At 40.1% G+C, this 11,470-nt stretch overlaps 1 protein-coding gene across 1 annotated transcript; it reads left to right on the top strand.

Moving 5' to 3' along the window:
• Nucleotides 1-9,322: 9,322 nt before the first annotated feature.
• Nucleotides 9,323-10,265, top strand: LOC123458826 (ethylmalonyl-CoA decarboxylase-like). Its single transcript, XM_045144420.1, has one exon. The coding sequence runs from the start codon at nucleotides 9,391-9,393 to the stop codon at nucleotides 9,916-9,918; it is 528 nt and encodes a 175-aa protein (XP_045000355.1). The 5' UTR covers nucleotides 9,323-9,390; the 3' UTR covers nucleotides 9,919-10,265.
• Nucleotides 10,266-11,470: the final 1,205 nt, after the last annotated feature.

Below are 11,470 nucleotides of genomic sequence, written 5' to 3'. Positions count from 1 at the left end.
CTTGTTTATGACCACATATTACATTGACAGATTTCCATATGTTGAAGCACACCTGCATTCTTGGAGTAAATCCCACTTGATCAAGGTGGATAGTGCTTTTGATATGTTGTTGGTTTTGGTTTGCAAGTATTTTGTTTAGGATCTTTGCATCTAAGTTCATCAGGGAAATAGGCCAGTAGTTTTCTTTTCTTGTGGCATCTCTGCCTGGTTTTGGAATTAGGATGATACTAGCTTCATTGAAGGAGAGCTTCATGGAAGCTTTGATCTGTAACTCACAGTACCAGAAATGGGTGCTACCCACACTGAGCTGTTGGCTAGAGAGACCTATGAGATCCTCAAAACAAGATATGCTTCTGTCAAAACACTTGATTACCCACCTGAAGTAAAAGATAAGACCATATTCCTAAGACATCATATTCTGCCAACATAGAACACAGATAGACCTGGCTGGAATGTGGGAGAGTGCCAGTACCCAGACAGTTAGCCCATCTATACTAGAAAGTACTACGTGAACTACTGGGGGAAAGTGGCTAACAATAGTGTGAGTAATCAGGGAGTCTAAGCTCAGAAACAACCTGCCTGACAAAAAGTACACATCAGTAAAATGGTGGGACACTGCCTTTGTGGGTAACCAATAGCTTTCTGATTGGCTAGAGAATCTGCCAGTGAAAGGAACCCATATCTTGAATTGGGAACCAGATCTGAATCCTATGGACAAAAATATGCTCTCCAGTGACAAGCTCCTATTATTCTTTGGCTAAAAGAGGTGCTACATTAATCAAACTCTCTGTAAATTAATAAAGCTTATACAATTTAACCTATGCTGACTTACCCTCTGTTGGAGAATCTGTTTAAAGAGAACTTTAAAGTATTTTAATAGATTGAAGATATAAATTCTCTCTTTTTTCTTAGTTATGTACATATTCAGTGTGTAAATGGGCATGTTGGTACCATTGTTAACCTCCCTTTCCTATCCACTCCAAAGGGAGCCTCCTCTTTGGATATTGTGTGTCATGCATTGTGGAGGTAGCCATCAGTTATGGGGAAAGAGGCAATGTCTCTGTGCATAATGTTCCGACTTGTGGCTCTATTCTACAAATTTCTCTGAGCCATGTTGGGTTCATCTTAGATATACCTCAGTGATGAGGTCTTGGGATCCTCTGTACCTCTGGATATCTGATGTGGTAGGAGTTGAATCTTCTCTGTGTCTATCACCTTCACCCTTGTGCTGGTACCAGTTTCACCAAGAAAGCAGCACTCTTGCTCATTTCCCCAATTACTCCTGGTTTCAGCTGGAGCCCTGTTGAGGTGTGATGGGCTGATTCTCTCCTCAGGATCTGCATCCATCTGAAAAATGAGAAGCAAATTCTCCAGTAGAGAGTGAAGTCAGCACCAGATAGATGGGATAACCATTATTATTTTAGAGAGAATTTAATAGGTGTAGGCCCTCTTGTAGCCCAAGATTGGTGGGTGCTTGATAGTGGAGAGCAGGCTCATTTTTTGGAAATAGTTCTGACTTGTTTCCCAGTTCTAGCTATGGGTTCCATACCACTGAGCAGATCCATTAGCCAATTCAAGGGCTGTTGGCTACACCACCATGGCTGTGTACCACTATTGCACCTGGGTGAGCATCATGTCAGGTTGTTTGCTACTGAGTAGCTTAGACCATGAGTTTCTTGGACAGATGTTGGTCATTTTCCCCTAGTTACTCATGTAGTACCTTCTGACACTAGGCAAGGTAACTGTCTGGAGACTGACTCTCCTCCAGATTCCATTCATGTTTCTCCATGTTCCATACCAATAGCATATGGTGTTTTTGGCAGTAGGGTCTTATCATTAACTCTTGGTGGGTAATCAAGTGCTGTAACAGAAATCTGTCTTCTTTTGGGAAACCTTGTAGGTCTGTATGACCAACAGCTCATTGTGGATGTTAACTGTATCCTGGTACACGGAGTTACAGGCCAGTGCCAAGGGAAAAGAAGGAAGGAAAAGTAGGCATGTAAAAGAGAAAGTGAGAAGAGGGAGAAGAGAGGAGAGAGAGAAACAGGAGAAGATTAAGGTTACTCTTCATCATATCTTCTCCAGGGCCCTTTGATTCAGGTGTTCCCTCTAAGGACCTGATGAAGTTTCAACCTTTTAGGCTGTCTTTCATGATTAAGATTTTATGATATCATTTCCACTTGGGTCCATTTTTGTGCCCCTTACCCTCCCCTTCTTCCCCATTCTCCCTATTGTATGGTTCTTGACATGACTATTAGGTATGTCAGCATCTCAGGGAGATTCAGGTTAGGGGCCACAGATGAGTGAGACCATGTGATGATTGTCTTTCTGTGATTGAGTGAGTTCACTGAGAATGATCTGTTCCAAGTTCAACCTTTTTTTTTTTTTTCAGGTATCATTGTGTCATTTTTCCTTACTGAAGTATAGAAGTCCATTGTGTAGATATACCACATTTTGGTTGTCCATTTGTTTATGGATGCACATCTGGATTGATTCCAGTCCTTAGCTATTATGAATTGAGTAGCTATAAACATAGCAAATCTCTCTGAACTGAGGCATGGAGTTTTTATGGTAAATGCCCAGTAAGGAAATAACTGGGTCTCTTGGTAACTCTATAGTCAGCCTTTTGAGGAATCTCCATATTGCTTTCCATGGTGGTTGTACCATCTTATATTCCCACCAACAGTGAATGAAGGTTCCTATTTCTCTGCATCCTCTCCAGCATTTGTTTTCATTTTCTCCTGCGTGCTGGGATTAAAGGTGTGCGCCACCATGCCCGGCTTATACTCCTGTTTTTAATGCCAGTGCCATGTTGTTTTTGTTACTATGGCCTTGTAATATAGCTTAGATTAGGTATGGTGATGCCTCCAGAGGTGTTTCTTTTGCTGAGGATGTGCTTGGTTATCTGTGGCCTTCTGCCATTCCATATGAATTTTGAGATCTCTTTTTCTATCTCTGTGAAGAAAAATGTTGGGATTTTTATTGGTATTGCATTAAATCTGTATATTGCTTTTGGTAAGATTGCCATTGTCACAATGTTAATTCTGCCTATCCAGGAGCATGGGAGGTCTTTCCATTTTATCAAGTCTTCCTCAGTTTCTTTTGTGAGTATATTTTATGTTTTAATTGTATAGGTCTTTCACATCCTTGGTTAATGTTATTCCAGATATTTTATTATTTCATTGTTGCCACTGAAAATGGGACAATATAGCTAATTTCGTTCTCTGTATCTTTGTCTTTTGCATATAGAAAGGCAACTGAATATTTTTGCATTGATTTTATATCCTGCTACTTTGCTGAGGAGTTAATCACCTTTAAGAGTTTTGTGATGGAGATTCTCTGTTGAGAAGAATGTGTAATCTGTGCATTTTGGGTAGAATGTTCTGTAGATGTTCATTGGTTCTAATTGCTCTATGGTGTTGAGCTTTCTTACTTCCCTGTTAATTTTCTGTTTGGATGTTCTATCTATTGCTGATGGTGGAGTATTGAAGTCCCCAACTATGATTTTCTTTCACTATCTATTTTGAGGGATATTTTTGCTGGGTAGAGTAGCTTGGGTTGGAAGCCTCAGGTTCTTGGACTTTTCAGTGTTCCATTCCAGGTCCTTATGGCTTTCAGGGTTTCCCTTGTGAAGTCTGAAGTAATTCTGATGGGGTTAACTTTGTATGTAAAAGCTAGCTGCTTTTAGGACTTTCTCTTTATTATTTATGTTTAGAGTCTTAATATCTCTTAACTTGCATGTGGAGGTCCCAAGTTGCAGGAAAGCCTAGGGAGGGGGAATACTATTCTGCTGACCTGGGTCCACTTAGCCTCTGGCTAGTACAGGAGGAACCTGATGGCACATGGCTGGGAAGGCAGCTGGGACTGGAGCTGGGACATCTGTTTGAGGGGGTTGGGGTATAGTGGGCCACCTGAGAGTGTAGGTATCAGCAGATTCCTTTACTCCTTCACAACCATCTATTGGAGGTCTGCTAGGATATGCAAACCCCAAAATCCCAACAAACCCCAAAGACCTTGCCTTTCCTTCCCTGCGAGGTGAGGCATGGTTAGGGGGACACAGTCTTAATTGGGAGTCAACTATCTTGTCTTGTGAATTTTTGAGACTTTTTAATAAAGACTCAGAAGGGAAAAGTTTTTTTCTACATATTGAGTTATTTCTGTATGACTAGGATAGGCCTTTCTTTACCCTGCAAATGTCAGGAAAGATTTATATTCTTGAAATTAAATCATTTGAGTAAAATCTAATTACTAATCTTTGTCATTGCAATGTGTTTTCTCCTTTGTACAAGTGTAAGGAAAGCTTGTGATTTCATTTTGCTTCCTGGGCAATTGCACACACTGAACAGACAGGCTCTTAGGACTTCAAAGATTGTGTACTTTATACTGCTTGTGTTCAAAGGCACTAAAATTTGGGAATGTATTTAAGTAAAATCCAGTTGTTAAGCTTTTCCCTTGCCATGTGCGTTATGCTCTGTATTGGTCTAAGGAAAGACAATGGCTTTGTTTTACTTCCTTGGCAATTCCGGACAGAGCACATGGGCCCTTAGGACTTCATGGATTGTGGAATTTATAATTCTTTTCTCCAAAGGCACAAGTGTCAGGAATAATTAATATCTGTATTTCTAGGTAACATGATTCATGAAGTTCCTTGATAATTTTTTAATCTGTTTAGGAAAACAGAATCTTATCGCATATATTAACAGTTCCTTCACTGAGTGGTCAATATGTTTTGTTTTATTTTTGCATAATGCGAACTTACACTTAAGTTTATAAAGAGGCTCCAGGACTATAATAATAGCCATGGCACATTGCTGTAAGATGTTCCATTGTATAACTAAGATTATACTATGTTACCATCTAGGGTTGGGATTTGTGTTCTCTAATTAAAGAATTACAAGGCAGGAATAAGTGCAAGGTTCAAACAAAGAAAATGTTTATTGAAAGTGAAATTAAGATGTAGGGAAACATAGACTCCTTGTGAGAGGAAGGGATCAGGAGCTGGAGTTGCCTACCCTAGTGGGAGCTGGGCTGTCGTTTTTCTTTTTTAAACATTTTATTGACAACATCCCTAAGAATTAGACAGTAAATCATGATAATTCCCACCCTCATTCTCCCTCCCTTAAATCCACCCTCTGTCAATTCCCCTTTCCCTCTGCTCTATTTTGATGTTATCTTTTCCTCCTATTATGAAGGACTTACATAGGTAGTGTCAGACACTTTAAGGTCATGAATATCAAGGCCAGTTTGTGTCTAGAAGATTGCATTGTTAGCAGTCCTGCCCTTCCTTGACTCTTACATGCTTTCTGCCACCTCTTCTGTAATGAACCCTGAGCGTTGGTGTGACACAGTGAGGGAGGCTTTCTTGTCCCCATGTAGGGACTTGTGAGGGATGTGGGGAGGGGTATGTATGGGGGAGAGTGTCCATGGAGTTGGATCTCACCAGAACAGTAGTGGTGGGAAACCAGGAAGGTGGTAAGGATTCACTGAAGGAGTAGGGAACTCGGTTGTAGACTGCATGGTAAGACTAGGTAACTGGAGAGGGTTTGTGAGTGCAGACGCAAGTGTGCAGGTTATTGGAATGTAGATGCTCACTCTAGTGACATAAGGCTGTGAGGAAGTCTGCTTGGAAAGATTAGTGGGACCTGGGGCATGTCAGGAATCGGGTCAAGGAGTAGAACAGCCTCAGCGTGGCTACATAGGTGACAAGGGTTCATGAATTCAGGTACATGGCAGCGATGGGACAAAGGAAAAGGTGTGCTGTCTTCAGCAGTAGGGACTTTCCACTAACCTTCTGTGGGTTATCAAGTACTCTGACAGAAATCTGTCATTGTTTTAGGTCTCTGTGATCAAAAGCTCACTGTGGATGATAGCCACCTGCTGGCACTGAGAGTTGCGGGTCAGTGCCCACAAAGAGAAGGAAGAAAAAGATAACTAATATAAAAGAGTTAGAGAGAAGAGGGAGGAAGGGAGAGAGAGAGAAAGAGGCTGTAGAAGATTAAGGTCAGTGCCTTGTGACTCAGGTGTTCTGAGCGGAAGTTTTATTATGGCTGTGAAAGCATTGCAGGAGCAGAAAGCTGACATCCTAACATCACATCAGCATGGAGGAAGTACAGAGAGAGGAATGTTCTTGCTGAGTTAATAATGTGTAGAAAATCCCTCACTGACATTGTAAGAATTTTCTGTGGTAATTCTAAATTCTGTCAAATTAACAACCAGAAAGTAATCGTCAGAGTCATGTGCCAAGCAGAGACAACACCTGCAGCCTATCAGGTTCCAGTTTCAGCCAACACCAGCTGTGGCCTGTTTCAGAAAATTTAGGCTAACAATGTAAATGAGTATTAGGTAGCTCCAGTAGTGGGGTCTTTGTGCTACTGAAGTGTCTTGGAAGGTATGGAATTCTGCACAATATGGAGTCTGGAATTGGTCCTTCTATAGTGACTCAGTCCAGGTTGTGTCACAATATCTCAGTTTTGGACCATAAACTGAGTCTCTTGGACCTGTATCAGCATCAGGGAAATATCTGTGGGGATGGATTACCCTGTTTAACTATTACTTCAGTTCATGAGATGCAAGTGAGTAATCATCTATTTGGAACAAACTTGGGCTTGTGTTGCCATCTAGTGCTGATTTACTGACAATGCACCAGTAGTAAAGTCGGCAAACCTAGATTTAGCACAGTGTCTAATGATATTCAGCTGAAGAAAGATTTTCATGAGACAAAAACAAAAAATTACCTTACAGAGACTAAAATGGATATCTAGACTTAATGCAGGTCTGTGAAGATTTCTTAGTGTTTAAAGGCAATTGCTTGAAAAGCCTGCCTGTTTCAGGTTCCATTCCCCCACACTCACGTAAAGCAAGATACACAGAGTGGCACATGTGTCTGGAGTTTATTTGTGGTTTCAAGAGCCTAGTATGCCCATGAGAGTTCTCTCTTCCTCTCTCTTCAAATAAATAAAAAATATTTTTTGTAAAAATTAAACAGAAGCTGAGCGTGGTGGCGCACACCTTTAATCCCAGCACTTGGGAGACAGAGGTAGGAGGATTGCCATGAGTTCGAGGCCACCCTGCGGCCCCATAATGAATTCCAGGTCAGCCTGGGATAAAGTGAGACCCTACTTTGAAAAACCAAAAAATTAAAAAGAAAAGGTTGGTCTTCTCATCGGAGAGACGTGATAAAGATGAAGAGGTGAAGCAGTTGGAATACTGCAGACTTGAAGTCTACCTGAAACACTGTCAGTCCTTGGAGTGCTTTATCTGAAAGTAAGACATTCATATTTGCACAATGATTGCAAAAGCCTCCCTGATCTTCCAACAAGGTAGAAGCAAATGATCTAAGACGTTAAGTAAACATGTGAAATCATGTGAATTCTTTTATTTCAGATTCAAATTTATTCAATGGAACTTTTTATTACTCAATGAATATGGTTTATTCCAAATTATACTAATTTTAATCCATTTAAAAACTTTTTCTCTAATATTATTGGCCATGACAATTTGTGTTGCTTAACTCCAGTAATAACAGAAAGAATCTGAGTGCACTGTGTCTTCATGGTGCTAGTCTCAGGCTTTAATACACACGTGGAAATAGAACTGCCTACTGAGAAATAATCCCTACTGAATTCCTCCATGGGACAATGACCATTTTCTCAAAACTTACAAAGAAATTCATAAGTAATATATGGTCTAAATTTTGTTTTAACTTTAATAATATTGTATGAGTTATCTTCAAATCTATTTTTGTTACAAATTCAGAGAACATCTTCACTATCATATTCTTCAGCATCTTGTTGACCATTATAAAAATTTATATTAAAATTGGTTATCCTGGGTTGAACATACATGTTCCAGGCACCATCAATACAGTCTAGATATAATGGACCTCACTCCTCACCCTAACCACAGGAAGTGAAAGTTACAAATCCATTGTGCGATTGACAAACACAATAGGGCTAGGAAGATAGCTTGTCAGCAAACTGATTAGCTTCCAAGCATAAGGACGAGGATTACTCTCAAGAATGCATATTAAAATTAAAATGACCCAAAGGTCTCCATCTCAAAACTTCTAAAGGTGATTAATTTCCTCAGTAAAGTGGCAGGATACCAAATCAATGCACAAAAACCAGTAGTTTTTCTATATGCAAAGGACAAATATTCAGAACAAGAAATCAGTGAAGCTTTCCCATTTTCAATAAAAACAAAAAAAATAATTAAATATCTTGGAATAACACTAACCAAGGATGTGAAAGACCTATATAATTAAAACATAAAACACACAAGAAAGAAATAGAGGAGAACTTGAGCAGATGGAAAGACCTTCTATGCTCCTGGATAGGTGGAATTAATATTGTGAGAATGGTGATTCTACCAAAAGCAATATACAGATTTAACACAATACCAATACAAATACTGTCATCATTCTTTACAGAGATATAAAAAATGATCTCAAAATTCATATGGAATGGCAGAAGGCCTCAGATATCCAAACATATCCTCAGCAAAACTAAACTAAACTAAACAAAAATGTACCTCTGGTGGAAGCCCCTTACCTGATCTAAAGCTTTATTACAAAGCCATAGTGACAAAAGCAGCATGAGCAAGAGTGCTGCTTTCTTAGTGAATCTGATATTAACACAAGGGTGATGGTGATAGATTCTGAGGGACATTAAACACCTACCAAACCAGAGATCCAGAGCTCCTAAGTGCCCATCACTAAAGTAGACTTAAAATGATCCCAGCATGGCTCAGGGAATTTTGTAGAAGAGGGGGCAGAAAGATTATTAGAGCCACAAGTTGGGACATTTTGCACAGAAACATTGCCTTCCTCCCATAATGCATGACCCACAATCCTCATGGGGTTGATCTGCACCCCAATGAGAAGGCCTCTGCAGAAAAAGGGCAGGGTGGAGGGAAAGGATGGTACCAACATGTGTTGTTTACATACAAAATATGTCCATATCTAATTAAAAAAAACATTGCTCAAAAGTGTTTTGAACATCAACAAGTAAAATCAAAAATAAAAGAATAAATAAATAAAATAATTTTTTAAAAAATAGTCCAACAATCTTCTACAATCTCACAACCCTCCAGCGTGTGTCATCCCTCGTCAAAATGACTTGGATATTTGCACTCGACTCTCTGGTCCTAACGTACTCTATCAGAAGACACCTGGTAGAGGTGCATAAAAAAGGCACATGGGGTGGGAAGCGGACGTGCCGGAGCGCAGGGCGCCGCGCGGGCGGGCCCCACCGGACCGCAGAGCGTGAGCACCGGGCAGAAGAGAGCCTGGGGGAAGACCGGGAGCGAGCGCGGCCGCGGAAGGAGTAAACCTGATACAGATAGTTACCTGCTGCTTTGACAGCACCGGACAATCTTAACCTCTACTTACTTATGAAAATGGCAAAAAGTCTTTTGTCTTCATCTCTGTCTACAAAGACAAAACTGCTACAGCAAACAGGAGTGTCAATATACTCTACTTCTAACGGCTTCAATGAGGAGGAGGTGAAAAAGGTGCTTCAGCAATTTCCAGGTGCCTCTGTTGACCTTCAGAAGAAATACAATGGCATTGGTATTCTTACTCTGAATAACCCAAACAAAATGAATGCTTTCTCAGGTGCTATGATGCTACAACTTTTGGAAAGAGTTATTGAATTGGAAAATTGGACAGAAGGGAAAGGTCTTATAGTCCATGGGGCAAACAATATGTTTTGTTCAGGATCTGATCTAAATGCTGTTAAAGCACTAGCAACTCCAGAGAAAAAGATAGAAGAGAGACAGAAAGAGAATGGACGTGCCAGGACCTCTAGCCACTGCAATGAACTCCATATGTATGTGCCCCTTGTGCATCTGGCTTATGTGGGTCCTGGGGGAATGGAACCTGAGTTCTTTGGCTTCGCAGGCAAATGCCTTAACCACTAAGCCATCTCTCTAGCCCCCAAGTACTGCTTTTGAATTCAATTGGTTTTGGCTAATTGGGCAAGTTATTTAATCTTGTTTATTTCCCTAATCTATAAGTGGAGATTTCAATAAATAGTTAACAGAGCTACTGTGAAAATTCAAAATAGCAATGACAAAGTGCCTTTTGGTACGTGTATGAAAAAGTTAGCTACTTTATTTCAAAGATCTTTAGATATTAATAAACCTCTTTAACATAATTCATAATTTCTTGCACCGCTACTAGACTGTAATTTGCTGGAATGGTTAGAGTACCATTTTGGAAATTTGAAGGTATGGATCATTTCCCAAGCTCTACTAATAACTAGCCATGTGACCTGAAGTTCATTTGATTTTATAAATAGGTAGGTAGATGACAGATAAATATATAAATAGATATGCATCTTACATGTCATGAAAAATAATGTGAATCAAATAATACATTATTGTTGGGTAGGGAAACTCTAAAATGATGAATGTTTCTTTTACTTTATGTTCTTCTAGTTGTCTCCTTAGACTGTATGATAAGACTTTTTCTCACTATGAAATAAAAGTCAAAAGTAATTAGCCTAATATGCCATGTAGGAGAATGTTTTGAGAGACTTTTTATTTTTCTTTTTATTTTAGAGAGGGCAAGGGGGTGGAGAGGGATGTCAGGGTCTCAGCCACTGTAATCAAACTCCAGACGCTTTCGCCACCTAGTGGACATGTGCGACCTTGTGCTTGCCTGACCTTTGTGCATTTCTTACATTGGATCTGGAGAGTCCAACGTGGGTCCTTAGGCTTTGCAAGCAAACCTTAACCATGAAGCCGTCTCTCCAGCCCATTGAAAGACCTTTTTTCTTCCCCTTTGGTTTTTTGAGGTAGGGTCTCACTGTAGCCCAGGCTGACCTGGAATTCACTCTGTATTCTCAGGGTGGCCTCAAACTCACTGCAATCCTCCTACCTCTGCCTCCCCAGTGCTGGGATTCAAGGTGTGTGCCACCACGCCCAGCTATTGAGAGACCTTTTATTCAGACTTCAAGGAGGAAATCACTTGGTCAAGTATATACTTTCTAATACTGTCATTCCCCAAGTAGCATGTTCTAATGAGAGCCTGCAGTAAGTCTTGATTGAGACCTGAGAACTAGAAGTATCCATCACTTGTTGCTCTCTATATCTGCCTGGGACATCGAAGAAATGTGGATTTCTGAATTTTCTTTATAATCAGTGTTGTTAGAATTCATATTAGAATGGATACATTTTATCAAAACCATTTTCTAGTGTAGATGAATCCTTTATACGCCTACAAAGTCTCCCTTATCATAATTAATTTGGGTAAAATTTTCTTTATGGATTATAGATGAATGGATAGACAGATGGACAGGTGTATGAACAGATAAACGGGCAGACAGACAGGGTCTCAAACTATAACTCATACTGTCCTGGAACTTACTGTGTAACACCTGACTGGTCTCAGATTCCCTGAAATCTTCCTGCCCTAGCCTTTGGAGTGCTGGCATTACAGGTGTGAGCTACCACAACACACTTCTTTGTG

This window comes from Jaculus jaculus, chromosome 2 (assembly GCF_020740685.1).
Source record: "Jaculus jaculus isolate mJacJac1 chromosome 2, mJacJac1.mat.Y.cur, whole genome shotgun sequence".
Classification (NCBI taxonomy): Eukaryota; Metazoa; Chordata; class Mammalia; order Rodentia; family Dipodidae; genus Jaculus; species Jaculus jaculus.
This window is presented reverse-complemented; position numbering and strand designations above follow the sequence as displayed.